Source organism: Bos taurus, chromosome 1 (assembly GCF_002263795.3).
Source record: "Bos taurus isolate L1 Dominette 01449 registration number 42190680 breed Hereford chromosome 1, ARS-UCD2.0, whole genome shotgun sequence".
NCBI classification, from domain to species: Eukaryota; Metazoa; Chordata; class Mammalia; order Artiodactyla; family Bovidae; genus Bos; species Bos taurus.
Window position 1 is genome coordinate 46,002,010 of NC_037328.1, and position 16,323 is coordinate 46,018,332.

Below are 16,323 nucleotides of genomic sequence, written 5' to 3' on the forward strand. Positions count from 1 at the left end.
GAGGCCGCGGCGGGGAAAATGGCGGACGGGAAGGCGGGAGAGGAGAAGCCTGAGAAGCCGCAGCGAGCTGGAGCCGCCGGAGGTGAACACAACCCCAGCGTCGCGGGCTATGTGGGATGCTCTGAGCCTTTCTTTGAGCCTCCCGGGGTGGGGGGAGTAGACTGGGGAGAGAATGGGCGGATCTGGCTCTCACCCGGCCAGGTGCTGGGCCCAGACGAGCCCCGGGCACGCCCGGTGCGGCCCACTGGGATCCGGGCCCACATCGCCTCCTTACCAGGGAAGAGCCGGTCACTGTTCGTCACCTCCTGGCCCCAGCAGAGACCCTGCTTCCGAAGAGAAGGGAGATGGGCATCAGAAAGGGGGACCGAACTCGGGGTGGGACTCGGAGTGGCGGTGCCCGAGCCGCTACCGCCACACCGGAGATGCACATCACACAAAACGCACACGCGCGCTAACTCAGTGCGAGTCACCGAGCAGTGACCGCAGGAACTGGCCGCAGGCCGAGTTTCCGACGGTGCCGGCCTCTCAGTTACACCTAGGAGTTAGTTTGCTGCTCTCTTTTCACTGAGGAAGTGGACTGTCCTGGCCTTTTTCATTCCTTCATTTTTAAGCCTAATACTAATCCTCTAAGGGCTGGGTCGAGGCGATGGAGGGAAAGAGGAATACCTTTGCCTGTCTCCTGGTTTAATCTTTGGGGTCTAGGATTAGGGTTTGATTGCCTTTCTTTGAACTGTCTGCCTTTTATGTCCTAGGCTGTTGCCAGCCAGCTGCCTGCCAGATATTTAGGTGGCTAAATAAGCTAGTGTGACTCTTCCCTATTTGTTACGATGTCAACTCAGGTTGCAGCTATCTTTATTCTGTCACCTCCAACCCTCTAAATTTGGGTCTTGTGCATTAAGGAAAAGAAACATCATGTAATCTCTCAAGCTTTCCCGTCCCTTTGTCCTAACAAGGCTAATTTAACACGTGCGAACTGATACTGTCTTTAGAACGTTTTAAGTACCACACTGTCCTAATTCTTCAAGTCTTATCCCTGAAAGTATTTAATATGAGATAATACATAAAATTAGTAGTATATGAAGGTAACTGTTAGGACCTCCTAACAAGTTTGATGTGAATTAACTTGGGAACGAAATTGAAAAAAGTGTAGTATTTGGTTACTTTGGACCCAGAATTTCCTTTTTTAAAAATACATAAGGTGCTATTAGTTGAGCCTAAACTCCTTTCACCGTTTCCACTCCCCTCCCTTCTTTTTTGTTGTTGTTTTACTAGTAAAACAGCTTATGAAACAACAGTTTAAACCGTTTAGTACTACCTCTTTAGCGGCTTTTTGTGGCCAAAATTGGAACTTAGCAAGTAAAATTACAATTAAAATTAGTTTGAGGAAAAACCAAGATCTGTAGCCTAAAAAGCCTTATCTGACTTTTAGACTACCGTTTAAGAATGGTTTTTTGTCTTGAATGAGAGTATCTGTGTTTAATGTGAGCGAAAATGTAGTTTGAGGGAATTCCCTGAGGGCTTAGCGGTTAGGCTTCCCAGGGTTTCACTGCCTGGCCTGGGTTCAGTCTCTGCCGGGGGAACTGAGATTTCACACCTCACTTGGCTGAAGTTGCCGAAACAAAACAGAAAAATGTACCATAAGTGTCAGAATAATTCCACTGTGTAATTTATCCACCACCCTTTCAGTTAGGGATAATTTATTCAGTAGTATGAATATTGGTGTTTCTGTGTTAGCATATTTTTGTCATGAGCGTGATACAAAATTACCTTTTTTACTAAATTGCTATCAGAAGTTGTCTCCTTGTTAGTGACTTAGGCTGATACTCTTTAATAACGTCTACATAATTGCCTTGAGTGTGCTTTCCTTTATAAAATAGTAGTTACATGTTAACCATTTTTGAATGACATGTTTTTAATGAAGTTGTGCCAAAAAACATAGTTAAAACATTCACGCCATCCATGGATATTGCTAAATTGATAAAATTTTATGGCAAGTAGGCAGTATTTAACACTTAGCCAGTTTGTATTGGGGGGGCGTATCTAGGGATTTTTCTGATTTTTAACTCCTACTGAACAGTCCCTTAAATTGGAAATATAAGTATTTTTTTTAAGAAGTTAACATGAATTTATATTAATAAGAGAAGCTACTTACTTGAACTAACTGCTCTCACCTTTAAGGGGAGGGATAATGTTAAGGGTTAGGCTTTGGATAGCTTTTCTCTTTTTTCTTCCCTTTGGCTAAATTTTTGTAGCTCCTTGAAATAAGTAGAAATTTTAGAGCTATTCATGTTGTAATCATACTCACCTCAAGCTATTTTATGTTTCTAATAACTATGTTAATGAAATTGATGTTTCTTCTGTCAAGAGGGTCTTGAATATATTCTCATTTAAACTGCACACCAGTCCTATTAGAGATGTGGATATACTCTTTTTTTCAGACAAAGAAGCTACCAGAATGCAAATGGGTCAGGAAGGGTATCCTTATGGACTTAAAACTTACTAGGTAATTTTTTCAAAGTAAGGTACCTTTTTTACTCCCAAGGCCCACCTCTCCTCCTCAACTAGTCAATGAAAGACGAGAAAAAAAGAAATGCTAGTACTGTGTGTAGTTTGATTTCACATTAACTAATCTACACATTTTATTTGCTCAGAATACAAACTAGATAAAATCTCTTATTTAGATACTCCTTGATAAAAAATCTAATAATTTAATAACTGTCCATGTTTGGTATAAAGTGATTTATTTTTTTAAAACTGCATATTTTTTCACTCTTTAAAATGTAAGTCACATTGTTAAGATTTTTCACATTACTAATCTGTGACCATTCAAAATTTTGTTTTCCACAGTGCCAGAACAGAAAACATCTCAGTAAATAAATTGAAAACAGCAGTTCATGAATACAAGCCCCACCCACCCCACCAACTGCTAGAGTAGTACATGTTTATTTAAGGGAAAACACTTAATGGACTTTAAAACACTTTATAATGGTCTTGATAGTTTGCCTCTTCAGATGACAGGAACACAGATGTGAATAAAATTTGAGTTGCTAGCAGTTGATTAGTTAATAGTAGTTTTCCCAACTCCTCTGTTCATGTTACCTTTTTCTAGAGCAGTAATTATAGAAATCTTCCCCAGACATCATAGGAGTGGACAGATAGTATTACGTTCTATGTATTAGCACAGATTAGTTCAGTTAGTTTTCACACTTAATGTTGTTATTAATATTATAGTAATAACTATCCTTTTCACTTTTCCTCATATTTATGCTTTGATTTTTCTAGATTCTTTGTTCCCGAACTATTTTTTGGGTAAAAGGATTCCTAGAATTCAGAATAGATAGGTTTTAAAAGAACCAGAAATTTTGACTAATGATAGCCCTTGAATCACAGTTCAAAGAGCAGAGTTACACTAGAATCAAGACTAAATGTTCTTTTTGTGCTATTTGTTTTGATGTTTTTCAGAGTTTGTGATTGCACAAACTTGTGCCTTTAGTGGTGTATAGATTACTTCTATATGTGAATTCACTGTTTTTTTTTAATGTGTTTCAATACATAGAGCCAATAAGTTTTCAGTTTTAGCTGTGCCCGTCGCAGAGAAGTAGTAGTTATCACTGTTTGGGTTTTACTGTAAAATTCATACTTGATTAAAACTATAAGGATACAGAATAAAATTTGGCATAAATGATTTTAGTGATAGACTGAAAAATAATGTTTGCATAATACTGTCTTTTTAAGAAATTCTAAATTGAATTCTATATTTCAAATATTGAGTAGCAATCTTACATTCTTTGGGTGCTTTTGTAATTTTATATCTAAATAAGTCAATTCAGACAGCCATTGCAATGCTCTTTCTTTCCTAAGGAAATCCCAAAACCTAATACTGCTTAATTTCTCCCCTACATTGTTATTACAACTTTCACCCCTTGTCTAAAGGTAATAAAGAGTTTCTTTTATTTTCCTGTAAACAAAATCAAATGTTCTGTTCAAAGTGCTTATTAATTTACCTATCCCATCATTCCAAAATTATATAGATTGATAACCTCTTGTCCTTTATTACTCGTCAGTCTGTTTGATTTCCCCTTTTCCACCCATTCTTGCTGTTTGTCATGTTTTCCAAACTGTTGTCAGGGTCATTCCTTAGAGAATCTTCTCTTTCTCCATAAATATTCATCTGGTGTACATTGTACAGGGTAAATTGGTAAACTTGGGAAAGAAAATATTTAATAATCAGCCAATTTTCTTCTGTCTTGCTTCCCAGTATGTTCTTAAATAGCTTTCATGTGTAACGTTCAAGATGTTTACTCATTTCATTTGTTAATATAAACAAGCAAAATTACTGAAAGACATCTTGCATTCCATGTCTACATGTGTGTGCCTTCTGTTAGAAATTATCATTTTTAGCTCATCTGTTTTTATGATGAAAAAATAATGTGTGAACCTAAGTATAATTGTTGATCACTCTTTAAGAATAGGCTAAACAGATGATAATCAAGCTTTGAGAGTAGAATTAAGTTACTAAAGAGGGGATGACCTTGATGTCTTCCTTGAAGTTCCTTTCTAAAGATTGTGTGAAATGTTCATGAAGAACACGTCACTCAAAGTTACTGCAGGCTGTACTATGTAGTTTGGGACATAATGGGCTGGTCATAAAAAGGTACTTTGTATAACTAGTAGTATACTATTGAAGAATATTAGGTGTTTTATTAGTCAAATGTATTATTCTATGATGTGACTAATTGCCAACAAACCAGTTCATGTAGAAGAGTTTATAGTTCTTAATTTATGAAAAGCAAAATTCCACAGGTAATTAGATTATTATGCAACGTAGAGTGTTTAGTTGAAGGGTCTTTTGTGAACTCTATTTTTATAATTTTAAATTGCTCTGTATTTTATGCTAGTTAATTCATGGGAGCCTCTTCTACTGCCACACAATCTCAGTTCCTGCTGTATACTCTAACAAACAGTGGAAGAGACTGTTGGGTCAGTAGGTGACAACTGCAGAGGTATCTTCCTTATAACGATGCTTTTTGAGGTTGCTGCTCCCATCAATCTGCTCAGTAAAAATAGCTCATCTTGGTAAGTTGTTTCGACTTCACCAGGACCTGAAGAAGAAGCAGAAAAACCTGTGAAAACTAAGACTGTTTCTTCCAGTAATGGAGGGGAAAATTCCAGTCGCAGCGCTGAGAAGCGATCAGCTGAAGATGAAACTGCAGACCTCCCAACAAAGCCTACAAAGATCTCCAAGTTTGGATTTGCCATAGGTAGTCAGACGACAAAGAAAGCCTCAGCCATATCCATCAAACTTGGCTCAAGTGTGAGTTATTTTATATATTATATTTGTAATGGGTTTTAAGGATGTGTTTTGGAAACCTTTTATTGGATTATGATAAATTAAGTATAAAATGATACATTGGTGCATGAACTTATAACATGTAAGTATTTAAGAAATTATTAGTATATTCAAGAAAAGTCTGGATGAATTATAACTCAAGCTGTTTTTTAAAAAGGTTTGGAATATGAGAAGGAACAAATATTGTAGGCAATATATGACTTGTAATAGCTTACAATTTCCTAACTTGTGCAAAACCTCTGAAAAATAAAAATATAATATACTGATGTTAAAAAATAGTATCTCTAGAAATCATTTGTGTCGTAAAAGATTAATGTTAGTGAGGTACTGCTTAAAAAGAGCTTCCTGATTAACTTACTTTGGAGCTACAAATGGATGTTGAGTATCAAAACCTATGATAATAGTCCTTTGTAAATCAACTTTTGATTTCTTGTTTTTAGATGTAAACCTTGAATTAGTACTTATTAACTGTTGAGTGTCTGGAAAATAACTGAAATATTAGATTGAAGCATTAGACATTTGACTATTTCTGATCTACAGAAGAGATAATTTCCTGTAATTCAACTAAATAGGTCTTCTCTTTAAGAAAAAGGAAGTTACTTTAATAGCATATTGCTGTTGACTTTAGAATATGGTTATACATTCTTGTACAAGGAGTATAATCCTAAAATTAAAATTGCTTTGGTTTATTCATGTCCTGTGAAAATTAATGCTCAGTTGCTAAGTACATACAGCTTGATATCTTCATTAGGTATTCAAAGATTTTTAAATGGATCAGGAGAAAAAATATGGATCAGATTGCTACTAGAGTGCGTGTGTTTGAACGACATGTCTAGTTTTTATAAAGCTAGTATTCCTTAGAACCCCCGCTCCTGCCATATGCTGTTTTGCCTTCTCTTTTTGTAAAAAATTTAGTCTGAACAAAAGGCATTCAGCATATAACTTCATTATTTCATGATTCTTTTTCCTACTTGAGCTGATTCTTTTGGTTTAATCTGTTTTTTATAACATTGCATATACCCACCTGCATAAATATTTACTCTTTTTGATTGTCATTAAAGATGTGGTTCTCATGTACACTTCTCATATAGGTGTTCCCCTTGGTAATAGATTTTACTGTGGTTGAACATACCACATAAGTCAGATACTTATGTACTTTTTCTAAGTAATTGAAATGACTTAGTAATTGCTGATCATTTTAGTTAGGAGGGTTATGCTTAAAAAGGCCTATTCACTAAAACTTAAACTTTTAGAAAACAACCTTTTTTTTCATAAAATAAACAAAAGTGTAAACATAATCTTGGTGAAGTGAGATGTAGGATGTGAAAATAGTTGAAACTGTTGCTTTTGATTATATGATATGAAAAGATAGTCAAACAACCAGCGAATACTCGAGTTGTGTGTAAAACATCAAATACATGACATGTTTTAAGAGTAAAGGGTGTTTTCTAGAGTCACTATGTATAATTTCCAAATGAACATTTTCATTTCTTCAAAAGTACACACTTTATAAAGGTGTTTGTGTTATATAAGAGAGATGGTTAATTTTGTTTCAGCAGCTCAGAGATGATTTTATTGGGGAGGTGATGCTAGAGCTGACTTTAAATACAAGAAAGAGGCAAAAGGACTCAGATAAAAAAGAGAGTTTAATGCAGGGAATTCCCTAGCAGTCCAGTGATTAAGATTCAGTCCTTTGGCTGCTGTGGGCTTGTGTTCCTTAGTTGCAGAAGAGCGCACAGAATGCGCAAGGTACCTTATGCAAAGGCAATTTAAATGTGAAGCCACATGATGCATTCAGGAAATTGCTCATTGTTAGGAAGTAGTAGTCAAATGGAGGGATAGAAAGCCCCCCAAATAAGACCATAGGACCAAATCATAAAGGTCCCTAATAAAATTTGGTTTTAGTTTAGGTTCTAGAGGAGTCATGGAACTATTGTAGACCCTATAAACAGATTTGCGTTTTAGAAGCAGTACCCTGGTACTAGTATAGAGAATTAGAGGGATAAAAACAACAGAAGGCAGGAAAATGGTAAATCTAACATAGTTCAGGCAAGAAATGCTAAGGGGCCTTAGGTGTTGGTAACGTGGTAACCAGTAAGCTGAGAAGGCAGGGGGAGATTAAAGTCTGTTTAATAGAGATCTAGTTAACAGGACCTCACAATAGAATGTGCAAGTTGAAGTAAAGGTTTTCTGGCTTGGGTACTTCATGAGCACTTCAGTACCCCTCGGATCTCTAAGTGGCACTGTCCAGTGGCAGCCAGCTGATAGAGAAAGATGAATCTTGGTGTCTTTCTCAAGGTAATCTGTGCTTAATTTTAATGTTACTATGGGCAAGTGTTGATATTCATTTTCTCTTAACCTGTACTAAGTACCTTTATGTAAATGATATTAAATTATAGATCCTAACTAGAAAATCTTTGACAGGAGGAAAACAAATGGCCATATGATTAATAAAAGTAAAATCTACTGTTGATAACCCACATTTTCAAAAAAGAAAATGGATTTCTCCAAAGTTTGTTCTTAGTTCCTTACTATATGTTTCTATGCAAATGTAACGTTGCACCTTTGATGTTATTCCTGTCGTTAAATAAGCCTGTGTAAACATTGTGTGATGATATTCTTTTTTTAATGTTTCTTCTTCAGAAGCCTAAAGAACCGGTTCCAACTCTTGCTCCAAAAACCCTTTCAGTAGCAGCAGCTTTTAATGAAGATGAAGATGTAAGTTGATAGCTAGTTTTCTGTGTTTTACTTTAACCTGTTCTTTAAGGACAACATTAGTGGCAAATTGTCAAGTTGTATTAATGGTACCAGTGAACTTTTTTTTTGGCAACTCTTAACAGTTTGGGTTTGTGTGTGTTTTTTCTTTTTCTTTTTTAATGACATCTGCACAATCTGGATATTTCTATCAATTTGGTTGTGGGATTATTTAAAATAGACTTTGGGGGGCAAGGAACTTAAATCAACAAATGCTCATTATGAGTAATAATACGTATGTGTGCTCTGAATACCTGAGTAATAGCTCCCAAGAACAATATGGATAAGAATTATACCTTCAGAGGAGCACAAAACGTGGGGCTGGAGTGATTGGCAAGAATATTTAAGAGGAGAAATGTGCTGCTGCTGCTGCTAAGTTGCTTCAGTCGTGTCTGACTCTGTGTGACCCCATAGACAGCAGCCCACCAGGCTCCTCTGTCCCAAACATTAGGCAGGGTTTTGACAAACCAAGGAATACTTTTGTAAATTAAGATATCAGCTTTCAAATCACAAATGGTAATGCTAAGCAGCTGTGTTTGACACCTGGAGGTTTTGTAGAAATTTTAGGCAAGGATGAATATGGAATGATTGGATAGGTAAATTCAGTGGTTATCACTGTATTCTCCCTTGGACATTTACTCATTCTACACATTTGATTGGTTTCTGTATGCTAGGTAGAGTGAGATTAGAAAGATAAATCAGACATGTTCCTCTAGGAATTCAGCCTAGCAGTACAGGGACTTACACATAAAATGGTCCAAGATAAAATCAAAAGTACCTGAAAAGATAAAATGATATAAGAGAGTTAGGTGAGGAAGAGAGGCCAGGTAACTCGATGCATGCGGTGTTATGGAAAGACCACTGGACTGGCAGTTGGAAGACCTAGGTTCTTTTCCTGTCCTGTTCAGTTATTAACCAACAGAGAGCCTTCAACTAAATCAGTTTACCTTTTGGAGCCTTAGTTTTCCAACTTGTAAAGTGAAGTGATCTAAATATAGATGACAGGTTTTTAAACCATTTCTTAAGAGTTCTGGGGTTCTGTGGAAATGTCTCAGGAGCTACTGTGGTATTGCATACTTGGTCGCTCAGTTGTGTCCATCTCTTTGTGACCCCATGGACTGCAGCCCACTCAGGCTGCTCTGCCCCCCTCCAGGCAAGAATACCAGAGTGGGTTGCATCCCTCCTCCAGGGGATCTTGCCAGCCCAGGAATCAAACTTAGATCTCCCACACTGCAGGCAGATTCTTTACCCACTGAGCTACCCAGGGAATCCAAGGAATACTGGAATGGGTAGCCAAACCCTTCTTCAGGGGATCTTCCCGACCCAGGAATCAAATCCGCTAACAAGCATGACTCTAGTCTCCTGCTGCTATTTCATTTATGTCTGCTCTCTTATCTATTTGGTATTTGGAAATCCAAGTAGTATTCTGTTGAGGAAAAACCTTTTTATGTCCCTCTCCCTCAAAAACATTTTTGAAAAGCATCGACTTAAATTTAATGTTTTCTTTCATGTCTAACCAGAATTCTTAAGAGATTATGTAGCATTTTGACCTCTACAGATTATGTCAGGGAAGGACAGTATAGGAAGAAGGGAATACCATGTGCAGAAGTAGAAAGGCTGAAAATTGTAAGCACTTACATAATGCTTATTTTGAATATCTAACAAATTGAGTCTTTGCACATATCTTTATTTTACCTTCCATATATCCCTGTGAGTTGTATGATATGGTTATTCTTATTTTCCAAATGGAGAAATTAAGTTATGAGTGCATGAGTATGTGCTGATGCACACAAGTGTCATCTATAACTTAGAACTAGAACTTGGCTTTCTGGTTTCTCGTCCTGTATTCTCTTCCCTTTTTTTAAAGAAATTTTAGACAGCTTCAGACAGCACTCTTTCTGCTATAAAATGGTAATGATAGTTAAGGATAAACTTGTCTCTTAGTTAAAAGAACAAATGCATCTGAAATCTTCATCTGAGGACCTCCCTGGCAGTCCAGTGGTTAAGTCTTCGCATTTCCACAGCAGGGGGCGTGAGTTTGATCTCTGGTCAGGGAATTAAGATCCTGCATGCCTTACAGTGCGGCCAAAAAAAGGAAATAAAGTCTTTATTTGGTTTTTATTTTTCTGTGGAACATAGTTAGCCTTGGATATATATCTTAGTCTGAAGTATAGTGGACAGAGAACATGTTCATTTGTTTAATTTTGAAATTTAAAAATACTTTTTCAGTTCTCTTTAGTTTAATTTGTAGAATGTTCCCCAGTTTGGATTTGTCTGATGTTCCTTTATTATTAGATTCATGTGCCTCTTGGCAGGTGTACCACAGTAATGATGCCAAGTTGTCAGTGCATATTATATCAGGAGCACATGTGTCAATATGTAGTTACTGGCAATGCTACCTTTGATCATTGGGTTAAGTGGTGTCTGCCAGATCTCTCTACTGTCAAAGTACTGTTTTGCCTTTTATAATTAAAATTTATCTTGTGGGGTTATGTTTTAAGAATACATGAAAAAACCTAACTACTTAAGCATTCATTCATGAATGTTAACATTCATTGATGATTCTTACCAGAATCAGTTCTATTATGTTTGCCAAATGGTGATTTTTTTTTTCAATCTTTCCTCCTGTCTATGTTTATTAATTGTCTCACTTAAGGAAGAGCTTTTCCTTATTTATACAAGTGTAGCCTATTCAATAGGCTATAATGCTCAAATTGTCCCAGATTTGACCAGTAGAAACCTTTTTAAGGTGTATCTTGAGATGACTGCTTAAAAAAATAATATTTATCTCAGCAGTAATATTTACACATAAAAACATCTAAAAGACACTTGTCACATTCTTTTTCACCAGCTGTAACTGTGGAAAAGCAGTAAGGAATGAGCTTTCAAGATGTCTTTACAGTAAAGAAGACATTTTTGAGAAGAAGCAATACAGTGAAGTGGTTTAGAGTGTTTTTTTGGTGTCCAGCTGTTTTGTGACTTTGGACATGTTAACCATGCGTACTTCAGCTACAAAATTTGAATGATGATACTCATCCCATTTGGTAGGATTGTTAGAGTTTTCAGAGTAGTGCATATTAAAGCATTTAACACAACATGTAGATTCTAGTAAACAACTAGTTTTAGTTCTAAAGTATCAGGTTTTTACCAGAATTTGTTCTTTTTGCAGATTCAGCACTTGAAGCATAGGTTTCTTTAATGTAGTTAAAATGTTACTTTTTTAACCAAAATTTACAGTTGATATAAAATGTAGCATTATTAGTATCAAGTGATTTTAATATAGTTGACCCTTGGCCAACACAGGTTTGAACTGCATGGGCCTATTTATACGCAGATTTTTTTTTCACAAAACATGTGCTACAGTACTACACTATCCCAAGTTGATTGACTCCTTGGATGTGGAACCATGGATATGGAGGGCTCACTGTAAAGTTATACACAGGTTTTTGACTTGAGGAGGTTTGGGTCAGGGGTGGTACCCCTAACCACCCCCTGCATTGTTCAGGAGTCTGCTGTATCTATATGCAGTCATTTCTGTGTGTCTCTTTTTTTCCCAGAGTGAACCAGAGGAAATGCCTCCAGAAGCAAAGATGAGGATGAAGAATATTGGAAGGTATAATTTTTATATAATATTGTAGAAAATTATAGTGAATGTAAAGCAAGAATAAATTGCACATAGTCCATTAGTGTTCAAGCTTTTCTTACATATTTGGGCAAACAGTTTTGTTTTCTAATATACCAGTATATCGCTCCTGATAAGAGAAAATTAGTATTTTAAGAAAAAATAGCAACAATATAATGCTATTTCTTTTCAGATACGTGTAATCTATATTTCTTCAAGTAAACAGAAATGTTTCCGATTTAAAATTTTTTTCAGGTATAAGGAAATGGCTTTCACTCATCTCACTTATAGTATCATTCCCACCACTTAATCTTGATTGTATGTGCTCCTTTTTCCTTGGTAATATAGATGCTAAATATCAAAACAAGATAAAAACCATCTTTAAATTTTCCTCTGTTTGTTATTATGGAAATAACATTAATTTCAGATCAACATGATATTCAGTTTCTTGTCTTTGTGCATAAATGGATAACTCAGAGGTTAGTAAGGAAGCTGCGCTTCAAAACAGCCTCTACCATGCCCCCATTTCTAGCAAATGTATATTCTACCAAGAACTAAATGTTAAGTCTTTCAGCATCAGTCTTAAGACTCTGCCTTTGGTTCCAATGGGAACAGTCCCAGTGGCTGTCTGCCGGCCTCCCTTTCATACAAGACTCTAAAGTAAAAAATACATCTGACATTATAACCAAAATATAAACCAAATCTATACCTGCATATATCTAAACATTTAGAATCAAAACATGTTCATAATATGACAACCATTTTACATGTGATACATCTTCATTTTTTTTTCTATTTCATTTTTTGTAAATACTGTTGGCAAGTCACCAAATTCATTTAATGACCCTGTTAACGGGTCACATGGAGAAGGAAATGGCAGCCCACTCCAGTATTCTTACCTGGAGAATCCCATGGACAGAGGAGCCTGGCGGGCTCCATGGGGTTGCAAGAGTCAGACATAACTTAGCAAATAAACCACAGTGGGTTACAATCAACTGTTTTTAAAACTATAGTGGTTGCCACCTTTAGCTGTTTATCAGAATCACCTTAAATGTTTGTTAAATCTACAAATTTACCTGGCTCCTCCTCAGGCCCACTGAATCTGAAATTTTAGGACTGGGTCTGTGGAAAGGGTATTTTTAAAAACATCTGTTGCAGCTTCTGATGTTTGGCCTCCATTTATAATGGGTGCCAAACAGACATTTTGAAAGAGTTAAAAACATGGCCCAAAAGTCATTATATAACGTTTTAAATAAATTTCTTTCTTTTAACACAGGGATACACCAACATCAGCAGGACCAAATTCCTTCAATAAAGGAAAGCATGGGTTTTCTGATAACCAGAAGCTATGGGAGCGAAATATAAAATCTCATCTTGGAAATGTCCATGACCAAGACAATTAAATGATGTGTTTTGAAATTGGGGTGTGGGGTGGGTGTAAAGTTAAAAGGAACAGTTTCCTTTTTTAAGGAATGGTATAAGACTATCTTTGGAGCCGCCTTTTTTTTCGTTTTCTTTTTTTTAAATATTGAGTGATACACTAATAAATGAGAATTTGAAATTAGAGGTAATTTATGTTTTATATACAGATTTCAAGACATTTACTAATTTTGTAGTTTCATGTGATTAGTTTCCAAAGGTTACAGATACTAAAAAATTCAGAAATGGTACCTTTCTAAGAATTGCATATTTTTTTAGATACAACTATTAGCACATTAGGAGGGAAGCAAAAAGTTGTCTATTTAAACTGTAGGCAGTTACTCTCTAACTTAACTCCCTTATTAACCTAAACTTGTCTGGCTCCCAGGAACAGCCTTATAGAGAAGGGAGTATTGTATTGGGAGGAAAATGTTACTGGACTATTGACTGAGAAAGTAAATTAGATAAAATACAGCTTTTTTTTTTTTTTTTTCCCTAATGGGCATTTGTTTAGTTTCACATCATCATTAACTAGTTATTGCATTGCTATCAGTGGATACAGATGCTTAAGCTCTTTAGAAAGAACATTTTAAAATTTTATGTAAACTGTTGAGTATTTAAAATAGCCCACTTCATTTTAAGGGTCTTGTCTACCTTCATTAGTCTTCAAAGAACAGACATTTGCTACCAAAGTAAATCCGTATTTTGAATGTGCTTCTCTTGATTTTTGTTATTAGCCAGTTCCTGTAAGCATTTCCACCAGATCTTGAGGCAAATCATAAGGAAGCTGTTTCTTTTAAAATAACAAACCACCACCAAAAATTTAAATGTACATAATAGTTAAATGTTTGGCTGTTCTTATTTTTTAAAGGGTATAAACACCAAAAAAAAAAAAGGTGGGAGGGAGCAACATTGTATGACGATGGAAGATAAGAAAGATGCACTTTCTGTAATTTTATCAAAGCATTTATGTTACTAACTTGTGAAATCCAATTTGATTTGAACTTATTAACAGGAATTCTTATTTAGCACAAAAATATGGTTTACTTTAACTGTATACTTGCTAACCAGTGGCCTCTCAAAAGCACATTTTAGATACTGAAAATGAAAGAAAATGCATCTTTAAACATATTTTATGGAATCTTCGACCACATATACTTTGTTAATCTATGTGTTGTAGGATTGTGTTTATTTTGTATTTTTGTATTGTATATGAATTCTTTTTTAATGTGACAGTTAAACACATCTTTTAAAGCATAGACACACATAGAAAAAACATACGGTATAATGATTTCCTTGAAGACTACAATGTTAGATTTGGAGGCAGCTTCAGACTGATTGGTGGTAACTACTTGCTGAGCTCTTTAAATAAGTAATAACTCCAGAGAAGCAGCCTGTATATATTCCTAATCCTTTGTTCACTTGCATTTGAGTTTAGAATAAGCCCCAAGTAAAACAATGGAAGTGTATATAGAACTATTAGTTCTTACTTACATGATTTAATTATATCAAGATAAATGAATTTAACTTGCTTTAATGTAGGCAGACTTTCCATTTTTGTTCATTCTCATGTTTATGTTGAAATAACATCCCTCTCCTACATTTCATTTTCTTGACTCAAATATCAACCTACGGTCAAGATGGGAGAGAAACAACTAAGATGATTGTCTTTACTAAAATACCAATAAATTTGTCAAACTCTATTAGTGTTCTTATTTTCTGTTCCAGTTAATTGTTGCTGGGTTTGTTTGTTTTAAGCAAAGAGACATGTTGTTATTACTATTGCCCAGATTGTTGGCTGAAGTAATGGGAGATTTAAAATTGTTTTTTGGAATCTACATAACTGAGCACATAGTTTGAGAGCATTATGATATCTCGGGTTTGAAGAGACTTAATCCAAATTCTCCCCTCCCTCTACTGCCAAAATGTCATCTAGTGTGTGCTGTAGGAAGTCCTTGCCAAAGCATATCTTCGAAAATTCCTAAGTGTTAGAAGGTATTCTGTTACTAGTGGCTGCCATTGAGTATCTCTGAATATTTTCTTAATGTTTACAATGCTCTTGTCCAATAGGTCAAGTCTTAGTAAATGAAAAGATTGAACTACATTTTAGAATTAAGATTCATTTCTAGTTTAATTACAAATTAAGGCTATTAATTTGTTTTCTTATAACTAATTATCAAGGTTAGTTTGATACACTGTGGAGCAATTTTTCAAGTTACTTTCTTGCTGAGATGATACTTTTTAATTTTTTTCAACTTCATTTTGAGAAGATTTCAAACTTAGAAAACATTGCAAAAATATATGAAGTATTTCCCATGTTCTTCTAGTGACAACATATAACCACAGGACAATTGTCAAAATCAGGGAATTAACATTATTAAAACACTGTCACCTTTTACTACTATTCTACAGACCTTACTAAGATTTCACCATTTGCTCCACTTTTACAAACTGGCCTATACTTTTCAAAAAGTCTAAGGTCGTAAAAGACAAACTCCGAAGAGTCCCAGATTAAAGGAGTTTAAGAGAGATGACAGTTAAACAAAGTGTGATAATGAAGTGAATCTTCAACTACGGTCTTTTATGACCTTAGACTTGTTGAAAAGTACAGGCCAATTTGTAAAAGATCTCCCAGTTTAGGGTTTCCCTAATGTTTAAATTGTTTAATGCACTTTTGGCAAAAGACACCTGATGGATACTCAGTGCATCTGCAAGCACATGATGTCAGTTTGTCCTCTTACTGCTGCTGCTAAGTCCCTTCAGTCGTGTCCGACTCTGTGCGACCCCATAGACAGCAGCCCACCAGGCTCCCCTGTGCCTGGGATTCTTCAGGCAAGAACACTGGAGTGGGTTGCCATTTCCTCCTCCATGTCCTCTTAATAGTAATGTTAATTTTGACCACTTGGTTAGGGTGGTATTTGCCAGATGTATCCAGTGTCAAATTTGTAATTTTTCCATTTGTAATTAGTATCTTATGGGGAAATTATTGTCTCATATTGCTCATATTTTTGCCCACTAATTGGCAGACATTCATAGTTTTTGTTTCTGGGGGTTTTTTCCTTAGGCTTTTTATTGAAACAGTTATTAATGTAGGATTTGCCAAATGATGAGTTTTCTATTTTCATCTTTGCTTCTACTTTTAGTAGTTCAAATTCTGTTCGGAAATTTCCATCTGCAT

General features: G+C 35.6%; 2 protein-coding genes across 3 annotated transcripts in view; one reads left to right on the forward strand and one right to left on the reverse strand.

The window, feature by feature from the left end:
- SENP7 (SUMO specific peptidase 7) overlaps positions 1–453 on the reverse strand; it is a 184,679-nt gene extending 184,226 nt beyond the window's left edge. The window contains exon 1 of the mRNA XM_059874759.1: positions 275–453. The gene's annotated coding sequence lies outside the window, so the exon portion shown is untranslated. The remainder of the gene's footprint in view (positions 1–274) is intronic.
- On the forward strand, positions 13–14,848 carry PCNP (PEST proteolytic signal containing nuclear protein). Of its 2 annotated transcripts, none has more exon segments than NM_001038205.1 (5): positions 13–82; positions 5,100–5,314; positions 7,994–8,068; positions 11,662–11,717; positions 13,003–14,848. In NM_001038205.1, coding segments are annotated over 5 exon segments (537 nt in total). In that variant the 5' UTR covers positions 13–18; the 3' UTR covers positions 13,130–14,848.
- Positions 14,849–16,323: the final 1,475 nt, after the last annotated feature.

What these genes read in the sequence shown, in the direction of transcription:
- PCNP (XM_024991968.2), top strand. Translation starts at nt 5,021, where the DNA reads ATGCTTTTTGAGGTTGCTGCTCCCATCAATCTGCTCAGTAAAAATAGC. An exon ending in CCATCAAACTTGGCTCAAGT is followed by an intron (nt 5,315 to 7,993) that starts GTGAGTTATTTT and finishes TTTCTTCTTCAG; the next exon opens with AAGCCTAAAGAACCGGTTCC. An exon ending in AGGATGAAGAATATTGGAAG is followed by an intron (nt 11,718 to 13,002) that starts GTATAATTTTTA and finishes CTTTTAACACAG; the next exon opens with GGATACACCAACATCAGCAG.